The following is a 23,542-nucleotide window of genomic DNA, read 5'->3' on the forward strand; positions in this document are numbered from 1 at the left end:
CAAGCAAACAAAGTTTGCACCTGAAGTATCTTCAGGACTGGGGCAACTCACGGTAAAGGTGGTATAAGTTCTCATCACTTGCCTTAGTATCTCCCATAATACAAAGCACATCTCCTTACAGACATGTACAGGGTGTTCGGGATAAATTTGACAGTTTCGTAAGGAAAAAGAAAATCTTCTTTGTATCTATTAAATTTAATGAATTGACAAAAAAACATTACAGGCAGAGTTAATTACAATACTATCAACAAGATTTACTCAAAATAACCACCATTAGCATCGATCACAGCTTCAATTCTGCTTCGGAACCTCGAACAAGCTGATGCTACAGTCTCCCTGGGAAGGGCCGCAAAAACTGTTTTAATTTTATCCATTAACTGGGCTTTTGTATTACTGGAAGTGCGATTGGTGTCTTTTTCAACTGCGCCCCATACAAAATAATCCATGGGGTTAAGGTCTGGGGAGTTTGGAGGCCAAACATTTGGACTGGTGAAGTCGTAGAAATTTTCAGACAACCATTTTTGACTTTTCCCAGAGGTGTGGCAAGGGGCCGAATCCTGCTGCCATACATACGGCCTACCATTGCCTACCCTTGTTATCCAGGGCTTGACTACAGTTAGCAACTCCACGAACAAAGCCCGAATTCCAATGCCAGGGTTCTTCAACACCTGTTCCTGCAGATTTGCGAGGAATTCTGCTGTACGAACGCAATCAGATCGTCTGCTAGGGATCTTTCTTCTTGCTACATCCTCGTAGTCACCATTGCAAGTCTCTAGTTCATGCCTGATTGTTTTTACTGTATTCAGGGAGCATTGGGCAGCAGTCGTAATATCCTTATTTTGATGGCGGGCACGAATCATCATGATACAAGTTATTCTCTTCCATGATTCAGGTGGGTTCTAGCTATCCATCCTTTCTGACATCTTGTATGTGAATGAAGAAGGGTCCAAACTTTTAAATGAAGAGAAGTGTGTGTTAATACATGTAACTTACGGAAAAATATAATTAATTATAAATATGTCAAATTTATCCCGAACACCCTGTATAATGTTATGTATTATGGGAAGGGCCACTACCCAGACCAGTTTCGACCTTTATTGAGGTCTCATCAGTGGGAGGCAGAACCAGTGGCGGTGATACCAAGGTGGAAGTAATGGAGAAGTCATATTTACCTATATGAATTGCCAAAAAGTGTCACTTATTATTAAATTACTCTGTTAAATGGTGATATCAATGTGGAATCACCTTGGTAATGGTCTGGCTCCCACTGATGAGACCTCAGTAAAGGTCGAAACCGGTCTGGGTAGTGTGCCCTTCGCTTAATGTATAGCATTATACATGTCGATAAGGAGTCCTGAAGATACTTCAGGAACAAACTTTGTTTGTTTACACTTGGATAAAGGATTAAATTGAATATATAATTTATGGACAAATTTGCATTTTTTTTTTATAGTAATTTTCAGTCTGCTCAAATACAGATGGCTGTCACTTCAACACAAAAGTTCAGTAGGAACTTTCTTGTGTGTTCTCTCTCTGTGCGAACTGTGCATATTATTTTGCTGTAAAATGATGTTAGTAATGATAGTCTGTGCTCTGATGGAATCCAGCAAGTATTATCTTTTATTGTAATTCTGAATTTATTTCTTACTCTGTGGTTTTCTTCAATGAAAAGTTGTCAGTTGTCCTTTTTGATGATTAAAGGTGTTTCTTGTTTCACAGGAACTTTGTCCTGTGTCCCATTTTGAAATTTTCTAGATCACTCTAATTGAATCTCTTCCATTCAAAAGAAAAGTTGTCAAATACAAAAAGTTTTTCTTTGTATTTGGTGTAAATGCGAAATATAAATTTTATATTTATGTTTGGCACTTTCCTACTGAATTGCATTATGTCTATACTCGAGTTGTAAGTCAGCAGTTAGAATTGATTGTGTGTTTGCGTAGTAAGATGATTTGATGTAAAATCAGCTATAAGCTAGTGGTGCACATTACCTTCTCTGTTATTCACCATCTATATGGATCACATTCTGAAGGAAAAAAACGTGATATCAAAATCAGCGATATCAACTTGGAACTTTTTAAGGGACCCCAGGCTTCCAGTATGCAGGGTAGTTTTGCTCTAAGCAATAAAAATCATCTACCACTTTAAAGGCATTCATAAAACATCCATGGTAGAATTTGTGGTTGGATGGCATATCCAACCACAACCTTGTTGGTTGGATATGCCATCTGCTTAGCCAACCAGGCCAATTCTTAGATATGGATGTATATAAGAATGTGTTGCTCACCTATAAAGAATCAAAACATACACTTTATATAGAACAAAGAACCAAAGCAAATAATAATAAATATATAAAATAACAGTAAAGTGAATGCATTTATGCACATAATTTCAGAAATAATGAAACACATTTATCTGAGATGCCTTCCTGTAATGCGTACTTTAATCACATATACAATAAATTAAATCTAAAAGGAACAGTATACAACCTACACATTTTCAAAATTGAAGAGAATTTTTCCAAAATCTACGAACTATAACAGAAAATGTGAACAAATAGCTTGAAAATCATTGTTGCCATAGCAGAACTAAAGATGGTTAGTATGATAAAGTCCAGCTGATGCTTTACACTTTTTGAAACGTTCATGTATATAAGATGTTTTTGTAAGTTAGATATTGTTATTCAAAACTCCTTGTTGGGCGCATTTTGAAAACTCCATAAGCATCAATAACACTCATTATCTATACATATGATAAATTATTCTGGGACTCTGGGTTGGATGGATTTTTCTCAAAGCTAGTATTTAGAATCCTTAAAAGTTTGAGTCCTGATTTTTTGTTTTGATCATATTATTTGCAGGGGAAGAATGATTGGAACTGTTGTTAATGATCCTGTACTGGCTGGATAGAATTTAAGAAAACTTGCTATTTAGGATCTCTTAAAATTTGTCAGGTGATTTTGGTATGGAAGTTCTGTGGCTATTCATTATCCCAAACATGTGTACTGAATGTATCGCTGAAATAATCCTCATAAATATGGAAACATTTATTACCCATGCTGCCTGCAGTCCTAGCTCTTAAGTCTTGGTTCTCCCCAAGGCTGTACAAGTGAAGAATCGAGGATACCACTACTAGCTTTTATCCAAAACGCTATCTTCCTCTACTGAAGCAGGAATAGCTGCAAGAAAATATTCATCCAAAACAGATTTTGAAAGAGCTAAAAAGCAGTGAACTTGCATCCTGTTCAAATGGTAACCATTCCTTCTGGGCTCTTGTCAAACTATTGGTTATAACTTTTGTCCATCACTGCTGTTACACTCAGATGACTCTGTTGCATCATCACCCACAGAAAAAGCCAACTATCTAGTTTCTTACTTCTCCACTTCCTGTATGGTTGACTCTGGCAAATAGCCTCACCACGTGATGTCCTCTTTGACCTTTTGTCAGAAAGAAATTAGAAGAATTTTATCCAGATTAGATACAAAAACTTCTCATGGCCGTGATGGCGTTTCAGAGCCTAAAAGTTGTCCTAAAATGTAACTGCTTCTTGTAGATTTAATTTATTGTATATGTGATTCTAGTATGCACTGCAAGAAAGCATCTCAGATGAATTGTTTCATTATTTCTGAAACTATGTACATAATTGCAATCACATTACTTTAGAAAGAAATGAAAACAGTAATGAAGAGAACCATCAACATCCAGCTCTACCTTTAAAGTGCACATCAAATAAATAATCGCCAGTATAGATCCTACTTCGATCAACAGAGGATCTACTTATCCCTTGTTGATGGGAATATCAATGACCTACTCCAGTAGACTACAAACCCAATATACACCTGTCTCTGGACGAATACTATGGGACAATTTGGCATGTCTCATGTGGCACTCTTGATATCGCCAAGAATTTTGACAGAGTCTATTAAGTAAGCCTCCATCATTTGGCCTGCCTTGTGATTTCTGCAACTGTATTGTCAGCCTTCTGACTGGATGCAAGCTGTGTGATGGTTGAGGGTTCCACAGAACTCTGTTCCCTCATCCACTCTTTCTTCTCTGTATCAATGACCTACTCCAGTAGACTACAAACCCAATATACATCTTTGTTGATGATAGCACACTAGTTCTCCTTGTTTTGCAAACCATGTGATCACAACCTCCAGTATAGCAACCTCTACTACCTTAAATGCTGATCTCTCAAGCATTCTTTGTTGGTATTTGGAAAACCTTGTCAGTTTCAGTGTTAGCAAAACACAGTTCTGCCTTATAATCCCACTAAAAAGAAAAGAAATTCTTGTAGCTTAATATTGATAACACCCAAATCTTTATACAAGATGAGATCTCCATTCACAGTACTAACATCCTATAGGTCGGCCAACCTCTCATGCATGGGAGTATCTTTAAATTAAAAAAAAAAAAAAAAAACTCAACCATAAAATTACATCAAGTCTCATGAGCCATGCACCTTCAAGTGCAGAACCAGCTGGGCTTGCATAATTTGCTATCACTTTCACACATAGAGATCATCTGGAAGAAGACCGAATTCATACAGAAGAGTAATTTTCTTGTTTTTTGAAAGAATATATAAAGGAAATTGTGAAACATTACAACATTGTCCTAATCTTAATAGATCAAATAGGCTGCAACACTTAGGGGGAGAGTGATGAATACTACTGCTCATAGGTGTTAGTTTATTATTTATTTTGTACATTTTTACTACACCTCATTGGGACATCAGTTTTAATTAATTTCTTCTCAGTGCTCTAATTTATGATGTCATATAATATGTTAATCCTGTTATGTATCTTTGTGTTACTTTTCATACTGAAGATACCCCTGATATGCAAGGGGGAAATTCTATAAATAAAATGTTATTTTATCCAAGTAATTATTACATATTTATCTATTAGTCATCTATTTTTACACACAGGAGATGGGATTTTTCTAACAAATGTTCTGCAACCTCAGTTTTTCACAAGAAAAAAACATAACATGCTTATAAAATTTCATATAGTGATAATTATATTAGTCTGTAAGAACAGTTATACAGGATTACCTTGTATAGTGCAGTTAATTGGTTCCAAGAAGCGTCCGTGCTATGCAAAACCACGTTGTTCGAGGTCTATTTATAAAGGTCTATTTAATAAACAAATTAAATTTTCAATTTAATTGGTTTATTACAAAAATTTAGGATAATAAAATGTTTAACAATGAAAAAAAAAATTGTTGTTTTTAATAAATAAATAACAAATAAAATCCTTTTAAACTGATATAAAAGTAGAAAACAATACAAATATTGCTTCAATTTTAGCATACAGTAATTTACTTTTAAAGTAGTCTTTAGTGTTCGTTGAACCATCCTTGTCTTCTTTGTCTCTTCAAGTACTAGATCTCTGTAGCATTTGATGGCATTATTGAGACTTTGTCTCACTTTGATGCTTCTTTCCAAATTCGGGTCGGCATTTATGAGAAAGTCAGAAGCTTCGTTGATTTTTCTCACAAAAGTTAAAAGGTCAGCAATGGAAAATTCTTCGACCATGACATCAGTGGGATCATCTTCGTCTTCTTCTGCTTCATAGGCTCGTTTTGTTCCAACTCCAAAAAGGTTTCATCATCCTGATCATTTGAATGAGAATCAATACATTCCTTCACATCGTAAAACCACCCATCTGCACAATTTTCTGTTGAGATTTCCTCTTTCTGTGTTGCAAAGGCAACAAAGTCCTTTGAACAATGCGGCAAGATATTATGCCATACGGCTCTCATGTTGCCTTGAGTCACCTCTTGCCAAGATTCATAAATATTTTGAATGGCATCTTTTATGTTAAATTTCTTCCAAAATTCACTCAAAGTTCCAAGAATCTTCTTCTGCTGCAGCTTTAATAACTTGAGCAAAAGTTCGTCTTAAATAGCAAGCCTTGAAAGTGGAGATAATGCCTTGATCCATCGGCTGCAGAATTGATGTTGTGTTTGGAGGGAAAAAATGAATCTTGATATTTTCATCTAAGTCAGTCAATAGAGTTCGATGGCCTGGCACATTGTCTAATAAAAGCAAAATTTTGAAAGGAATATGATTCTTTTTACAATAGCTTTTAACTTCAGGGCAAAAACAAGTTTTAAACCAGTCTTCAAAAATTGAGCGAGTCACCCATGCTTTTTTATTCGAATGCCAATGAACAGGTAAATTGTTCTTTGTAAACTAAAGCCCTTAAGAGCTCTTGGGTTTTCCGCTCTGTACACTAACACTGGCTTCAATTTTAAATCACCTAATGCATTACCTCTTAGTAAAAGTGTCAATCGGTCTTTTGACACTTTATATCCAGCTTGTATTTTTTCCTTCTCTGCTAGAAATGTGCTCGATGGCATTCTTTTCCAGAACAAGCCAGTCTAGTCAGCGTTAAAAATTTTACCATCTGTGTTGCCTTCCTTCTCAATAAGCTCCTTCAATTTGTTGGGAAATAATTCTGCAGTTTTAGTGTCAGCACTTGCGCTTTCACCTTGGATTCTTAAGTTATGGAGTCCATACGCTTTTCGAAACTGTAGAACCACCCGGAACTTGCTATAAAAGTTTCACTGGTTGTACCTTCTTCATTTTCTTTTATTTTGTCATATAGACTTGTTGCTTTTGCGTGGATTATCATTTGACTCAAAGGAATCTTTTTTTTATTACAATCTTCAATCCAGATCATTAGAAGACGTTCCATATTTTTCATTGTAGAAGATCGATTTCTCGTGATCACTTTTGACATTATTTGCTTTGCTCTTTTCCCAAATTTTCCCAAAACATTTTTATATGTCTGGTAATCATTTTCTACTCTACTGTTTAGATTTCCAACAAGGACCAAATAAGAAGCAGTGCTCATTCCATGTTGGTTAATCTTTTCTTTGCTCTGAATAATTGTTCGTACAGATGACTCATTCATTGAATTCTCACGTGCTATGTTAGCAAATGAAGCGCCATTCTCGTGACATTTTATAATTTCAAGTTTCTTCTCTAATGTCAACCACTTGCGTTTTTTTTTTTTTTTTTGTTACTCCAATGGTGTCTTCTTTGTTTTGTCTCTTTTTACTCATACTTTAAAAAAATATTAAATACTAATATTAACGTAAATAATAAAATGCCACGGGGAAAGAATGTGTCTAAGTGAGAGCCAATCGATTAACTACTGCATAAACGTGGCTCTTGACTGTCACTTGCGGTGCCTGGGAGTCGCCGGTCAGTGTTGACAATGTTATAATGATAAGTGTAATAATAAAAACCGCGTTAGACCAAAACCCGCGCTATACAAGGTATTCCTGTATTTAAATAGTATTCATTTTCATTTGTTAGGGAAATTATAGAACTGGCAAAGTTTTTTTTCCTCCTTTAAGTGAAAAAGTAGTTAATTTTTAATAATATCATTTTATTTATTTTTTATTTAGGCTGTTTCACACTGCACCTAGTGTTCCACATTATGCAAGTAAGTACAAGACTAGATTGTATTAATTGGAAATTTGTGTGTGTGTGAGAGAGAGAGATATTGTCTGTGCTGGGGCTGTTTTTGACCAAAATATATGTAAATAAGATATCTTTATTATAGTTGCCATGCATAAAACTAATCTGTAGTTATCAGTGAAAATAACCCTGAGACGATTTTTTTCCCAAACCTTTCATAGTTTACATTATATAATTCTGATTTAATCTCATTTTATATAATTCTGATATAAGTTTGGTTTAATGGCATTTCCATGCATTATTATTTGTATGAAGTAGAGGTTCTCTGTGTATTTCTTTGGTTTCTATGACTACGTTCATTAAAAAAAAAAAAAAAAAAATACAGTAAACTCTCGATTTAACGGACTATTAGGAGATAAAGGTTGTCATAAAATCAAAAGTCCGTTAAATCGTGAATCTTAGGAATAGTACAGAAAATAAAACGCTTTCAGTGGTACAGTATTAATATATTTTAATGAGAACATTTTTATGTAAATACCATTTTACTGAGGATTGGACTTGAAAAAAAGCATCACTTTTCAGTTGCTTTCCACTTTTATACTGTTTGTTAATAACTAACAATCTCAATTGCCAAAAATGTTCATAATAAACAATCATCTCTGGATCTGAAGATGCGCCTATGAATGAGATGATGTTGTCCATGTGTTCTCTAACCACCGATAGTTTTGGACCAGCTGGAACATCTTCAGCAGTCTCTTCCTGACTGAGAATTTGGTAGCCTGGTTCGCCCTTCCTCGATGTCTAGCTATTGTTCGATGTCATTCTCACTGAACTATCACCAGCTTGCATCAAAGTTTCACAGAAATCAGATTTTAAAACCTCAGAAATCGTATTCTGGTTCACTCCTGTTCAGTAACTTGTTCTACTCCTTCCAAGCAGCAGCAGAATTAAAGATGGTAGAGTTGATGTTGTATGCATGCAATATTTTGAAGTGTCCTGACTCCTCTTATATTTTCTTTGGGATCGTTTTCATTCTTCAAGACAACCATAATCTCTTCAAGAAACTTCTTATACAACCTTTTGCAGACAAGAATGACTCCCTGGTCTATAGACTATTATAAAAATGGTGTTTGGAGGAAGAAAGATACATTTTTCTTTCAGAAAGATACTTCTATTAACTTTTGGCCTGCTCCTTATAATTTTCATATCTGGCATCATTCTTATGCACACAGTATTCCTTCCACATCATCTTTTCTTGCAACTTTCTTTCTGAATAAGATTACACATCTATTTCACTCCTACTATTTATCTTTGAACTCTAGAGACACATTTGACATTACATCACTTAAGTATTTTTTTTATTACTTCCTTTGCACTGTCGATATCCTTCTCAGCATTAGGATAGGCTAATGCATTATCAAGAAGTAAAAACAGCATTTACATCTTCAGGAGAGATTTTCAGGACCTCTTCTTGGTAGTTTTGCTCTTCGGGTATCAAGTGATTGAAAAGCCAGTCAGGACATATGTCACTTGTAAACCATGCATTCCTTGAGCTGGAATAGATGACAGGCAACTGGTTCATAATATTCTTCAAAGCGCGAACCTTTCATGCCCTTCCGACTACCATTGGCATTAGCACAAAGTAGAGCTGAAATGCGCTCCTTGTTTAATTTGCAGCCAGGCGTGCTAACTCTTGTTTGTTTGTGAGGGTATTTTCGAGACCAGCACGATAGAACAGGCCGGTCTCATCTGCATTGTAAACTTGAGACAGAATAAGACCCTCAGATTCAATGACTTCATTGCTGTGTTTTCTGAAGGGCTCAACTTATTCGTTATCTCCGCTCAGTGCTTCACCACGTTTGCCTGTTCATAATGCCATGCCGTTTACAAAAATGCCAAAGCCACTCACCTGTCTGGAACTGTAAGCCCATGTGTTGTGCCAGTTTTCCAGCAGCCGACCTTAGTTCAACACCATGAACAACAATGCCACTAGATCACTGTTGAATGAACCACTTGTAAACTACTTCTTCTAAATTCTTATTCTTGGCCAACTTCACATTTCTTATCCACCACAGTGAAACCACTTATGGAGCTCTCAGTACTATATTTTAGCAAAAACTGAGTGAGGAATGACAACTGCCAGTTATTAATAATGACAACTGTTTAACTGAAAGTTACTCTAGCAACAGCCTAAACATCATGTTTTGCGCTAGCAACGCTACTGGCGCTTTGATACCGTTGCCACTGAACCAAAGCACGTGCACAAACTATTACAAGTATGCACAAATATACACAAATGTACCTGAAGACACAATTTATAAATACCTCCAGTTGCTTCTGATTGACCATTGTGTTATTTATTTATTTTATTAATTATTTCATTATCTGTATTTATTTGTCAAATTATGTCCGTTGAATTGGGGTCTGTTAAATCGAGAGTTTACTGTAATAATAATGCATTGTAAGTTTTTGCCTTGGATAATTAGACTAATAATGAAGTTTTACTGGATCTAACTTTAATTAGGACAAACTCCTTCCAGTATTACCTACAGAAGAATCTCAAAAATTACAGATAGTCATGTGGTTATGATTTAAATCTAAAAAATTTAGTTTTACATTTTTGAGTTTGTAGGCCTATATGCTGTTAAAGAGCTTCTGAATCAATCACACACACACACACACACACAGAGTTACATGCCATTGTCATCAGCAAGTGGTTAGAAAGGAAGAAATTATTGATGCGTTCCTTGAAGACATTGTGAAAGTGTATGGGGAAGGCTACTTCAAATAACAGGTGGATAAAATGAAGGAAGAGATGAGAATTCATTCAACAAGTTTGAAGCTGAAGTGTATGGATATTGATCAATGGCTGATCATAATTTCTAAATGATTAAAGGAAAGCAGAGGAATGATGACTGCCAGTTCAGTCTCACATAACCCATGGAAATAACTATAAATGCATATGCATCTATGGGAAAATAATTGGAGAAAGTTACTGAGAAAGGGATAGTCTTTTAATTGGACAGCCCTCTTCTGGATACAATCAAGAGTTCTTTTGGGCACAGCATCCCAAATGTGTGAATGGTATTTGTTCTAAGGTTGAGCAGACTTGGAATGTTTAAACTGTTAGAAAATGAGCAGAAGAGAAGTAACGTTTAGATCGAGAAATAGTTGATGGCTGAAGAGGTTATGGATGTAATTGTGTTTTTGCTAGGATAGGTTAGGTGTAAAAGTCAATCCAGAAGAGGAAATCCAATCTTGGTTGGCAAATAGACTAATATCAGAAAGAGGCACAGTATTGAAATTGGCTAGATTACCTTCACCCTACTAAAGAATGGCAAGGTAATCAATGTTTAAAGCATTGGATATAGATGATCTTGAAGCTTGAATCATTTGGTCACTATGAGGTTTATGAATGGAGTGCTGTCATTAACAATACTATGAATAAAATTTGAGGTTAGCAAGTGGTCATTAATGTATAGGAAGAAGAGTGTAGATGTAAGCACAGACCTGGGGGACTACTCTAGCATCAATGGAAAAGTGAGGGAAAAACCACCCACCGTGATGTGGTGAATGGTCAGAGAGGAACTTGGTAATCCAATCCATTTATAAAGTGTAGGAGGGAGATCATAAGATGGAAGCTTTGTTTTCTAACAGAAGACTGAAACATTAAATTGCAAGTTTAAAAAAATAATAATAATAGGAATAAAATAAAAAAGAAGTTGCAAACTATAAACTCAAATCAAAAGGATAATAAGAAAATAGGAACATATATAATTAATTTTAATTTAATGGATTATTGTCAAAGAATTTTGGAGAGGAAAGCTTTAGCTATTTAATTATTCAGACATTAAGGAATCCAGTATGGCCCTGTGGGAAAAATAGAACTGGTAAAAGGCAATATGAGGTGTGGCTATTAAATAATGAGACTGGTTGCAAAAATGTGGTTTATTATTACAATTGTACATCTTAATTGTTATCCTCCTTCAACATACTCCCCTCCTCTGTCTATACGCCATTGCTTACGAATTTTCCATCGTTGGAAACAGTGCTGCAAGTCATCAGGTGTTATCTGCTTCAGTAGCACTTCCGTTTTCTCCTTTACCTCATCCACTGACTGAAAATGGGTGCCCTTCAATGCAGATTTCAACTTTGGGAAAAGGTAAAAGTCACATGGAGCTAAGTCCAGAAACAAAGAGACAATCGATGCACTCGAAAGAGTCTCCACCACTCACTCCACCAACTACAACAAACCTCAACTACCATTATCATCTACACCAATGCCATCAACTGCTTACCACTAATATTTTCACAGACAATCATAAACATCCATGTCCATGGCAGGATTTGTATCCGCAGCCTTTTGGCTGGAGAGCTGATACACTAACCACTTGGCCAACCAGGCCCTTTACTCACAGCAGAACAATAGAATTATTTTGAGTTGTCTTTAGCTTGCAGAGACAGTTTCTTTTTATACTTGCTAGACTTTTGGTACAACAGTTATCACTCTTTTGGCCTGCTCCTTCTAATTTTCATAACTGGCATCATTCTTATGCACACAGTATTCCTTCCACATCATCTTTTCTTACAACTTTCTTTCTGAATAAGATTACACATTTATTTCACTCCTACTATTTATCTTTGAACTCTAGGGACACATTTGACATTACATCACTTAAGTATTTTTTTTATTACTTCCTTTGCACTGTCGATATCCTTCCCATCCAACAACTGATACTGTGAAAGTATTTGTTAGATACTGTTTTCTAATTTTTCTTACACATTATATTTCCTTTCCATATTCTTTACAAATTATTGAGATTAATATATTAAGAAGTGGAACATATTATCGGTGCTTTTGAAATATTAAAATATGAATGTGTAATTATTAATGCAGGATAAATTACTAATTATAATCATTTCTTTAGCTGAAGACTTCAAATTTATTTATTTAAATGAAAAAAGAAATTAAATCTGAATGGAGAAAGAGAATTTAAAAAAAATGCTCTAATAAATTATGAACTCTTAATAACATTTTGTTTTAAATAACTCTGAAATGTTACCTTTTTTCAAAAAAAAAAAAAACAGGAAATAAAGCAATTGGCATAATGAAGCCAGGACACTGTTTCACCATAGAACCTATGATATCAGAAGGTGAGAATTTTTCCATATATGTGTTGAATGCATTACTTTTAATAAAAAGTGGTTTACTTCAATTAATCAAAATATTCTAAGTTTATGCCAATGATCAAAAACCTATATTAGGTTGAGACTTAACAGCAAAATATAAATAAGAGCTGCAGATGTTGGCTGACTGACAGATTAACCTAAATTTTTTTTAGTTTAAGTAGTCCCCCTCCCACCCCAAATATAAAAGTTTTCTCCATCTGAACTTCAAAAAATCCAATTTATTAGGATGGAAATTTTTCTTTTGCATAACTAAGGCTTAAGAAATCAAAACCCAGTTTGCATTTTCCTTCGGTCATTTTTGTACTTTTTGAAAATTCTGTTCAAAAAAGGAAAAGTTGATGATCTGGTTGCTTGAAAATTTTAAAGAACTATCTTAAAATATAGTTGAAAATACATTCATAAATTTTGTATTCTTTACCTTACAAAAGGAATAAAATATACTGGGAAAGCCAGAAAAGAGCAATTTGGGTTTAAGAAAATTGGAAACAATTATAATTCCTTATTATCAGTAAAATGTTAGTTTACTGAGTATACTTTTGGATTGGTATTTTCCAAATGTCTATGTGCACCAGGAGCCATAGCCCGTTAATGGAAAATAATCTGATTGAGAGCAGATCTTTTCCCTTCCTGTTTTAACTCGCCCTACAAAATGAGCCATATTGTAACGCATTCTTGACATCTGCCAAATGAAAGTGATTTTTCCATTGAAATAAAAACATGAAATTATTGGAAACCATGTTCTCAGAACATTTTCCACCTTAAAATGTATGGCCCATAGAAAACATTAAAAATATATAAAGAAAGATTGCATTCATTAAACACATGAAACAAATAGCCTATTTTAATCAGATTTATATGTGCTTGCAAGATGTACTGGTTTACTGTACAGAGTTAATTAGTAAAAAATGTCCAAACAGTTAAATAGTTATAAATTATCGTTTCATTACAACTACTTAATTATTTGCTCATACTTGTCACTTTTGACATGGACATAATGTAGCCAGACTGTTCTTATCGTGATAATCATAAATTTGCTATATATATATATATATATATATATGTGTGTGTGTGTGTGTGTGTGTAAAAGAACAGAAACCATCTGATTTATGCAATGCATAATATTTTAAAAAAGCAAATTTGTTTGTTTTTTTATTACTTGAAATAACATAGTATTTACCGTGATGATTTCTAATGCCATTGAAGACAATACACAAATACTAGTTTTACATGAAATTCTATGGGAATAGGGATTGACATTTGCATATTCCTTATAGAATGATTCCTGGTGAATTGGTGAGCCCATTCAATTCAGAAGGAAGGAAAGAAATATAAGATCATGCACGTTCCTACCTGATGCATAGCTCACTCTATATAACTGCCTGCTTTGAATGTGTTATAACTCCTTTTCTTTTTGGACTCCAATGATAATGATGAAAGAGCTCTCATCCTGCTGTGCATTGTGCACATTATTGTTGTTGCATATATTTTTTTTGTTATTTTGTTCTATACTTAGTATATGTAATTTTTATGACATTGGCACTGAATATAGCATGCAGTGTGACTGAAAGTTCTGCTTAGTTCAAATGTTTTACATAATTAAGTTTATGTAATTTTGTCTTTGCCTTATTAAGTTTTGAAATGATCCATTTGTATTCACATTTATTGGTCAGCTAAGCTATGATTCACTTGTCACCGTTCATCTGTTATTTGATCACTTAAAAATAGATGACTGTTTAAAGATCTAATGCCTACATGTATTCATCAGTATCTCATCAAAAGATTAATGATTTTTGCATATCAACATAACCAGCAATAGTGTGTTAAATATTAATTCATGAAAGAAATATAAAATAAATTTAATATATTTAAATAAATATAAATTTACCTGTTAAATCCATTTTATATCCATTTTAAGCAGAACTTTCAGCCACACTGCTGGCTATATTCAGTGCCAATGCAATAAAGATTATATATATAATAAGTATAGTCTAAACTGGGAAAAGTGCTAGCGATAGTGAAGATATTGAGATCTGATTTAAATTGACTGGCACTATGAGCAACAAAGGATAATGGCTGCCAATTTAATGTGGTAAAGTGCAAAGGTGGCCAAATAAGCTCAAGTTACTTGGATGTTGAACAACACACTGATGAGCTGGTATAAGGAAGTTATATTCCTCTTTTTTTTTTTTTTTATTAAAGCCACATCTGGATAACTGCATAGATCTCATCACCTAAATTCCTTAGGAATGGAGATCCAGGGACAAGTGACAATATTGTGAGATCTGTTAGTTACAAAGGCTTAGATGGCTGGTGAGAAAATGGGATATGATAGGTACATGAAGTTATTAAATCTTATATTGGATTGATATGGAGGATTGAATGGATTGATTGCCATTCATTGAAGTCCATCAATGAATGGCAGGAAGGGAAAACAAGGGTTTGCCACTGGAAATTGTGTAAAAGTTTAGTTGCAAGGATGTGAGGGCTATATTCCCCCCCCCCCCCCTTGGAAGTTGGTGACTGGGTGGCGAAAGAGATCATGGAATATTAGTATGAACCTCCCATAATAAGTCTGACTCCGTGGAGATGCCTGAGAAAATAATAAAATATAAGCTATATATCATTCCATCCTATATAAGATGTACACCCTATTCATCAAAATACTAAAATGTAATTTTATTATTTTCAATAGGCCCCTGTTTATCTTTTGCCTTTTATAGATTTGCCAAACTTAGAGAACAGTTAATCACTTTTATATCTCTTTGATTTCTCAACTTTGTCATAAGGAGAATCTGGTTTTAACAACCCCACACCTCCTGTTTGGTCTAAAACCAGTGTGTTCTTACTCATGTTTGTTCTCAGCAGTTTTTCTTCGTTTCTTCTTCTCTTGCTTGCATAGAAATTAATGCAAAGAGATACTCAGCTGTAAAATTCCTGTAAATCTCCACAATCAGTTTAATTTTCCTTTTTTATAGTCTTTATTTGAGTTGTAAGTTAGCAGTTAGAATTGAAGGAAGTACAGGAAGATGGTTTAATGTTAAATCTGGTGTGAGACAAGGATGTACATTATCCCCTCTGTTATTCATTATCTATATGGATCACATTATGAAGGAAAGTGGTATTAAACATGATATCAAAATTGGAGATGTTAATGTCAGCTCTTTGCTTTATGTGGATGATGTTATACTTCTAAATAAATCCGCTACAAGTCTGCAAGATTCTCTGACTAAATTGAATAGCTGTTGTAATAGATATGGTATGAAAGTCAGCAATAAAAAGACAATGAAAATAGGCAGAATCATTGAAAATGTCAACTGTGTTGTGAATGGAGAACCTGTGGAACAAGTAAAACATTTCAGCTACTTAGGCATGATTTTTACTGAAGATGAGTAAATTAAATATAGAAATAGACAACAGAATCAGCAAAGCTGGTATGGTGGGAAGTCAATTGAATAAATTCATATGGAATAAGAGAGAAATTAGTCGGAACACTAAATTAGCTGTATACAAGACAGTGTTCAAACCAGTTTTAACTTATGTATCTGAGAGCTGGGTCAGGAGTAAAACACTTGACCAAAGACTAGAGACTGCAGATATGAGAGTCCTGAGAAAGATTATAGGCATGAACAGATGGCATCAATGGCAATATCATATTAAAAATGAGGATATTAGGAAACAACTTGACATTGTCAGCATCCAGGAATGCATTAGCAGAGCTAATCTCAGGTGGTGTGGTCACTTAAACAGAATTGGCGAGGAAAGATTAGCAAAACAAGTGTTCTCTGCCAAGTTGGCAGCAAAATGACCCAGAGGAAGACCAAGATATAGTCAGATTGATGCGGTACAAAGTGCCTTAGACGATAGAAATATAAGATCTGATTATGTTGGAGTCTTGACAAGTAACAGACTGATTTGGAGGAAAATTGTAGATAGGAAGTTAGTAATAATGTAATTTTTGTCATGTACTATCATATCCTGTACACCCCTTGAGGGTACATGGCAGGAATTTGATGATGATAGAAATTTTATATACTTCTGTAAAATGTTTATTAATGTGTTTTGAAGTAGTCACATTCACATCAGGGTGAGAAGAATTAGCAGATGCACCATATACCGGTGGAAGTTTTTATTATTACCAAATCTACTTGAGGGGTGCATATCAAAAACCATTAAAGAGAATCCTATATTTGGTTGGTATATTTCAATTACTAAAAGGTATAAATAAATAAACTGACATTAATGAGATGTGTGAAAATGAAGAACAGGTGTGAATAGAAATACACCCAATTCTCCATTTACACGGTAGATTGGTTCCAGAAAAAAACGTGTAAAAAAGAATACAGTGCATATGAAAAAATAGAAGAATGGTTCCAGATGTGAAAACCTGATATGAACAGCAAGTTATTTTCAAACAAAACGTGTGTGTGCGTGTGTGTGTGTGCGCGCGCGTGCACTCATCTCTTAAAGAAAATAGTGTTGCTAATAAAACAAATTCAAAAAGGTCCAAATACACTCATGAATATGGTTATTAGTTAAATTTTATTCGCCATCACTTTCTGACAGTAGCTGCATTCTTTTGTTTGAGACTGGAATTAAATCACTTCCATCACTTGGAACACTTTTGCCGTCCTTTTCATACTGCAATGGTAAAGCGTTTTCTTCAGTAAAAGGAACTAACTAAATTAGCACAAATTTCCAATAATTCTTGAAGGTGTTTTTTATATATATATATATATATATATATATATATATATATACACACCACAAACCGTAATTAATTGTTGAAATCCTGTTTTGACTAGATCTATGTATAATTCTCCATATCCACCATACATGACTTCAGTTCACGTTTAAACTGTTCAGCTCGTTCAGTATTTGGATCATGTGTAAGAAAAATGACTTTGCAATTTTACTAGCTATTTGAAGCTCTTTAATTAATCCTGCAGTGAGTGGAATCTCTTCATTGTCGTCGTCATCTTTTTCTTTCATTGAGATTCTCAAGGACATCTATTATTTTGTCATCAATAACAGCCTTGTCAACCATCAATTCTTAAATATCTGTAGACAAAAAATTATCAAATTCTTCTCCACCAATTGCATGTGCTAATATGATGTTATTGGGATATTCAGTAGTATGCAAAGATACTGGGTTTTCTTTTTCACACATTCTGGCCAAGTAGCTCTCCATCATGCATTTAAAATTGGTGTTTCAATTCTGATAACAGCAACTTAGCAAGTTTGATGCAATCCAAAATAGAAAATTTCTTCCTCACATCAATAACTGTCAGTGAATTATCCTTATCTAGTTTATCCAAAATGTATTGAAATGTTCTTCTCATGTGGTAAGTTTTGAAGGTAGCAATAATTAGGTAGCAGAAAACAAAATTCCACATTCAAGTGTTCTAAAACAGGATAGACAGGCATATTGTCTATAATCAATCAAACTTTAAAGTCCAGATTTTTTTTCCATCAAATAGCATTTCACTTCTGGAACACAACATTGATAGAACCATTCATTAAAAATTTCTTTTGTAACTCAGCCTTTTTTATTTGCCTTCCAGTGCACTGGTAATGTGTTAAAATCCACACCTTTCGTTGCCTGCAATCTTAGGGGTCAATTAATGAGTAATGGTTTTAATATACGATCTGCTGAAGCATTGCTACAAAATAATAGTCACACAATCCTTAGCTGCTGTAAAGCCACCAACACTTTTGTGATTTCGCTATATAAGTTCTACTTGGCATTTGTCTATATTCTGTAGCATAGAGTAATCCCTGATATTTAAAACATTGAGTGGGGGATTCCCCAAAATTTAAGTTTAAGTGCATATGTACCACACGAGGAAATGATACTTATAATGGAAATACCCTTTTTAACAGAACTGAATTCAAACAGATTTAACACAGTTCAAAGTACTATTTGAACCGTGTTAAATCAAAATATACAGTGTAAAAATAGAACGCATCTATTTTCTAAAGCGTGTTATTTCAAAATCGTGTAAAAAAAAAAAAAAAAGCCATATGTAAAAAAAAAAAAAAAAAAAAAAAGAATTAGCTGTACTTTGATTAGAAGCAAATGAATTAGTAATAATTTACAGTTGTGGTATTATGTGTATGTATCAAATAAGTGATCGTAGAAGAGAAAAGAGAGGCCAAGATACTTGTAAACCAACAAAACAATGAAGAGAATTGAGAAAAATACAGAGCACTAAAAAATAAAGTTGATAACCTATGCAAAAAAGCCAAAGAAAAATGGTTAGAAGAAAAAGCTAAGAAATGCCAAGAAGCATACCAACAAAACAACCTAAAAGTCTTCCATGACACTATAAGAGAAATTACAAAGGAATTCTCAGCAAAAGCAGTAACAATGATAAACAACAAGATGAGTGAAACCGGGATATTGAAGATATAAGAAAAATCTGGTCAAACCATTTTAAGACTATCTTTCCCCAAGGAAACAAACTACAATGCAAATAGAAGAAAATAACGACCACCCAAAAATTTTACAAGAAGTTAGATATGCAATAAAACAGATGAAAAACAATAAAACACCAGGCATTGATACTATCCGTACTGAACTGTGGTCATATGGAGGCAGCACATCAATAGAATATTTAACAACCCTATTCAATAAAATACTACAAACAGGAGAGATCCCAGGTGACTGGAGAACTGGAAAAATCATCCCAATATACAAGAAAGGAGACAAAAGAGACTGCAGAAATTACAGACCAATCAATTTACTCTCCCACACCTATAAAATATTCGTAAGAATTATACAAAATAGAACTGATAGGCGTAGAACAAGCTGGTTTCTGAGGAAACTATTCAACAATAGACCAGATTTTCGCATTGCACTAACTAGCAGAGCTCAGCTGGGAAGACCATAAAGAACTATATTGCTGTTTTGTGGACTTTAAACAAGCTTTTGATAACATCAACAGAGAAATCCTTCTTAAAATTCTACTAGAAAAAGCAATAGACAAATATACAATACAGTTTCTGATAAAATATTACTCTAAGACAAATGCAGTAATTAAAAAAGGACACACTCACAACAGAACCTATAGAGATCCAAAAAGGTGTAATGCAAGGATGCCCATTATCCCCATGCCTATTCAACATATAAGAATGCAACAGACAATGAGCCTGGAATCAGTGTCAATGGCTTAAACATAAATAATATCAAATATGCGGATGATCTCATCCTTATTGCAAGAACCCCAAATAAACAAGCTAAACGAAACCTGTAAAACATATGACATGACAATAAATATACAAAAGACAAAAGTGATGAAAATAGGGAATAAACGAACTACCATCTCAGCCATCCTAAATGGAGAACAAGTAGACAGCTTCATATATCTTGGATCAAAACTAACAGAAACAATAGATGAACTCAAAAACAATCAAACACAGAATAGCGAATGGACCACCATGGGAAAATTATAGATAAATCTGGAAAACAAACAAGATATCTAAGCAAGCCAAAATCAAATTATGTGAAGTAATAATTATACCAACAGTCATCTATGAAGCAGAAGCATGGACAGTTAAGAAAAGAGAGGAGAAAAAACTGCTGGTATTTGAAATTAAATGCTTAAGGAAAAATAAATAAAACAAGTTGGATAGAAAAGATAACAAACAGCACAGTTAGACAAGAATTATTTATAAAAAGATAGTAATAGAAAAAATTAGAAAACAACAACTGAGATGGTTTGGCCACACTGTATGCATGGATGCAGACAGGCTTCCTAACATCCTAATCAATACTTTTTCAACTGAAAAAAGAAGACCAAGAATTACCTGGCTGAAATTAATAAAGAATATCTTGGAATGCAAAACATATAAGGAACTTTTTCGAACAGCGAGGAATAGAGAAGACTGGAAAATCCTGCTCAAGAGAAGACAACCTGTCTTAGATGGAAGAGAAGAAGAAGATCCATAAGTTGGTGGAGATCCATATGTTGGGCATAATTTAAAAAAAAAACTTTTGAGAAAAGCCATTTGTTTGCAAAATATAATTGTTGTGCTTTTATATGTACTTAGTTCTATTTTCCTTTGTTTTCTAAAAATTGTCTTTTATTCACTAATGATCAGTATACACTTTTTTACTTAGTTCTTACATGATCAGAAATTATTTATGCATAAATAATTTCTGATCATGTGAGTTTTGTTTTTGTCAGTGGCTCTTCTATGTAATTAATCATAGATATCCTGCACATGCTAAAATTTTATTGGAGATCACCAGATGCAGCTCTCTTATAAAATATAGGATTCGTTTTTATTCAGGAATATATGGATTTTTGCTCGCTGTCTTTTCTTTCAAACGATTGGAATAAAATTGTCTGTAGAATGAAAACATCCCCATCCCAACAGATCCCATACAGCAGACAGGGTAAACAAGTAGTTTTATTGTAACACTAAATACAATACAGAAACATTTATAGTCTATATACCACATTTGGGAACAATTAATGTAATTACAGACAACTGGAATTAAAATAGCCAGCATAACGAAAACACCTCCTCTTCCACAGACATTACTCTACAAAGTTGTACTTTACCACCAAGCACATTGTTTAAATACATTGTTTCAGCATTCTCTTTTTTAAACTTTTAGTTGCAGAAAATATGTGGTACACCTGCTTAAAATGTGGTAATGTAAATGCTGCAATATGTAAATCTGGTGATGTTGAGCTGGAGTGTTCAGGATTTGTTCCAGTAGCTGACTTTTTGCTGTTCACCCTGGTTCCCTGGCAAAAAACAACAGGGGTCCTTGTTTAACTGAGTGATGAAATTCTGTCATGTTGTATCATCATTTTATATTGTGGTTGAAGCCAATAAGAATACAGTTTGGTCGACTAAATCCCAAATTACCAGTCATCCGTGTTCATTCAGTATCCAGGTAGATACCTAATAGGATGCACCATGAGAAGGTGAGGGTTGCATATTAGGTCAGAAGCCCTGGTCCGTTCTCTGCATTCCTTTATACAGCATTCTTCAGTTATTCAGCTTTGATCCTTAAGCATCCCCTCTGCCTGCATGAATATTTTAATTATTACATTCCAGGAGGAATGCAATGGTGATGTGAATTAGAAGTAATGGAGCACTTTGAGCATTACTTTGATTCAGTTTTAATCATCTTTGGTTTTCTTTGTAATAATTTTCTCCCTTTCACTCAGTAGCCTCCAGAACATTATGCCATTTTAATAAATTTAGTTTAATCCTTTATCCAAGTGTGAGCAAACAAAGTTTGCGCCTGAAAGTATCTTCAGGACTGGGGTAAGGTGATACAACACCAGGGCAACTCGTTGTAAAGGTGGAGCAAGCTACCAACACTCCTGTCTCAGTATCTATAATGCAAAACACATCTCCTTGTGGATATGTCTAATGTTATGCATTCTGGGAAGGGCCACTACCCAGACTAGTTTCGACCTTTATTGAGGTCTCTTCAGTGGGAGCCAGGCTTCCCTTAATGCATAACATTAGACATATTCGCAAGGAGATGCGTTTTGCATTATAGGAGATACTGAGACAGGAGTGTTGGTAGCTTGCTCCACCTTTACGAGTTGTCCTGGTGTTGTACCACCTTACCCCAGTCCTGAAGATACTTTCAGGCGCAAACTTTGTTTGCTCACACTTGGATAAAGGATTAAACTAAATTTATTATACTCTAACCAAGTGAAAAATAAACTTTCAACATTATGCCATTTTCTTAATGTTTATTTTCCCTAAGGCCTTATTTGAACTTTTAGCAACCTTTACATACAATTTAGTTTATAATCTTTCTCTGATATACTTTTAGAGCATGGGTGTTACATTTTCACATCACTGGTTACTTTTCCATTGGAAATTGTATTGCTGTAACTAAATTTTTTAAACATAAGATAATAAATAAAGCATAACCATAAAAAAAAAAATAAAAAATAAAAAATAAAAAAAAAATTGTTTATTACAAACTAAAATACTTGATAGTACCAAGATTGTTCCAAAATATGAAAAGAAAAGCTATTATCCTAGTATAATTATATTTGTGCTCTTGCAGATGCCAGAATACAAATATTGTTATGTGCCATTCATTTGTTTTTGACTCTTGGTGATCTTGTGAACCCATCCTGCTGAGTCTCTTGTCTTTTTCAGCATTTCAAATTGGTAAGGTCTTTCATGTTATCCTTCCAACTCTTTTGCAGTCTTCCTCTCCTCATGCCCTCAAACTTCCCCAATATAACTGCCTTTTTCAATGATTCATCTGCTTGCATAATATATTCAGAGTACATTTAACTTCTTTTTGGCTTCTCATTGCCTCCAAGGACAAATATTACTGTGCTTCAATCTTAGGCTCATTTTTTTGTCATCACTATATAATTCTGGCCGCTTATAAACCCAATCAAGATTCAGTGTTAAAACAGAATTCAGCAATCCTGTCTTAATGTTTACGGTCATTAAGGCTGTTTACAGTATTAATGAGGAAGACCTTATTTGTATGTTCTATTTTTGTTAAACCAGTTGGCTGTGTAAATACATCTCTTCCCCTAGACCAACAGCAGTGTTGGTTTGAAACCATTGCTGCACTATTAGAGGCCTCAAGTGGCTTGAAAAATTTCCATATTTGGTCTCTAGATTTTCCAACCTTTAACTTACCCAAGGGACTGAAATGTTAATGTTTCCAACCTTTCGTAACTTGGATTAACAAAAAATAATAATAATGATAAATAAAATTATTAATTTTATCATGGGAATACTATAGACTCGTTATAATTATATTATTATAAACTATTATAGAAGATACTCAGTGTTGCACATGCTGCTTATCAAATTATACCTTAAATGTTTCTACACTCAGGTAATGCATTCCATTCACCAGCTACTCTCCATTCAAAATTCTTCTTCCAACTCAACTTTACAAATGGTTACTTGTTC

The 23,542-nt window shown here is 34.1% G+C and overlaps 1 protein-coding gene across 1 annotated transcript in view; it reads left to right on the forward strand.

Annotated features, from left to right (window-relative positions):
- The window catches only part of LOC150104559 (methionine aminopeptidase 1), a 172,653-nt gene that overhangs the window by 143,237 nt on the left and 5,874 nt on the right, over nucleotides 1–23,542 (forward strand). The window contains exons 11-12 of the mRNA XM_090395775.1: nucleotides 7,417–7,454; nucleotides 12,518–12,583. Coding sequence (XP_090251901.1) covers nucleotides 7,417–7,454; nucleotides 12,518–12,583 — 104 coding nt within the window. The remainder of the gene's footprint in view (nucleotides 1–7,416; nucleotides 7,455–12,517; nucleotides 12,584–23,542) is intronic.

Source organism: Typopeltis vanoorti, chromosome 7 (genome assembly GCF_054136105.1).
Source record: "Typopeltis vanoorti isolate ZY-2024b chromosome 7, IOZ_Tvanoo_1.0, whole genome shotgun sequence".
NCBI classification, from domain to species: Eukaryota; Metazoa; Arthropoda; class Arachnida; order Uropygi; family Thelyphonidae; genus Typopeltis; species Typopeltis vanoorti.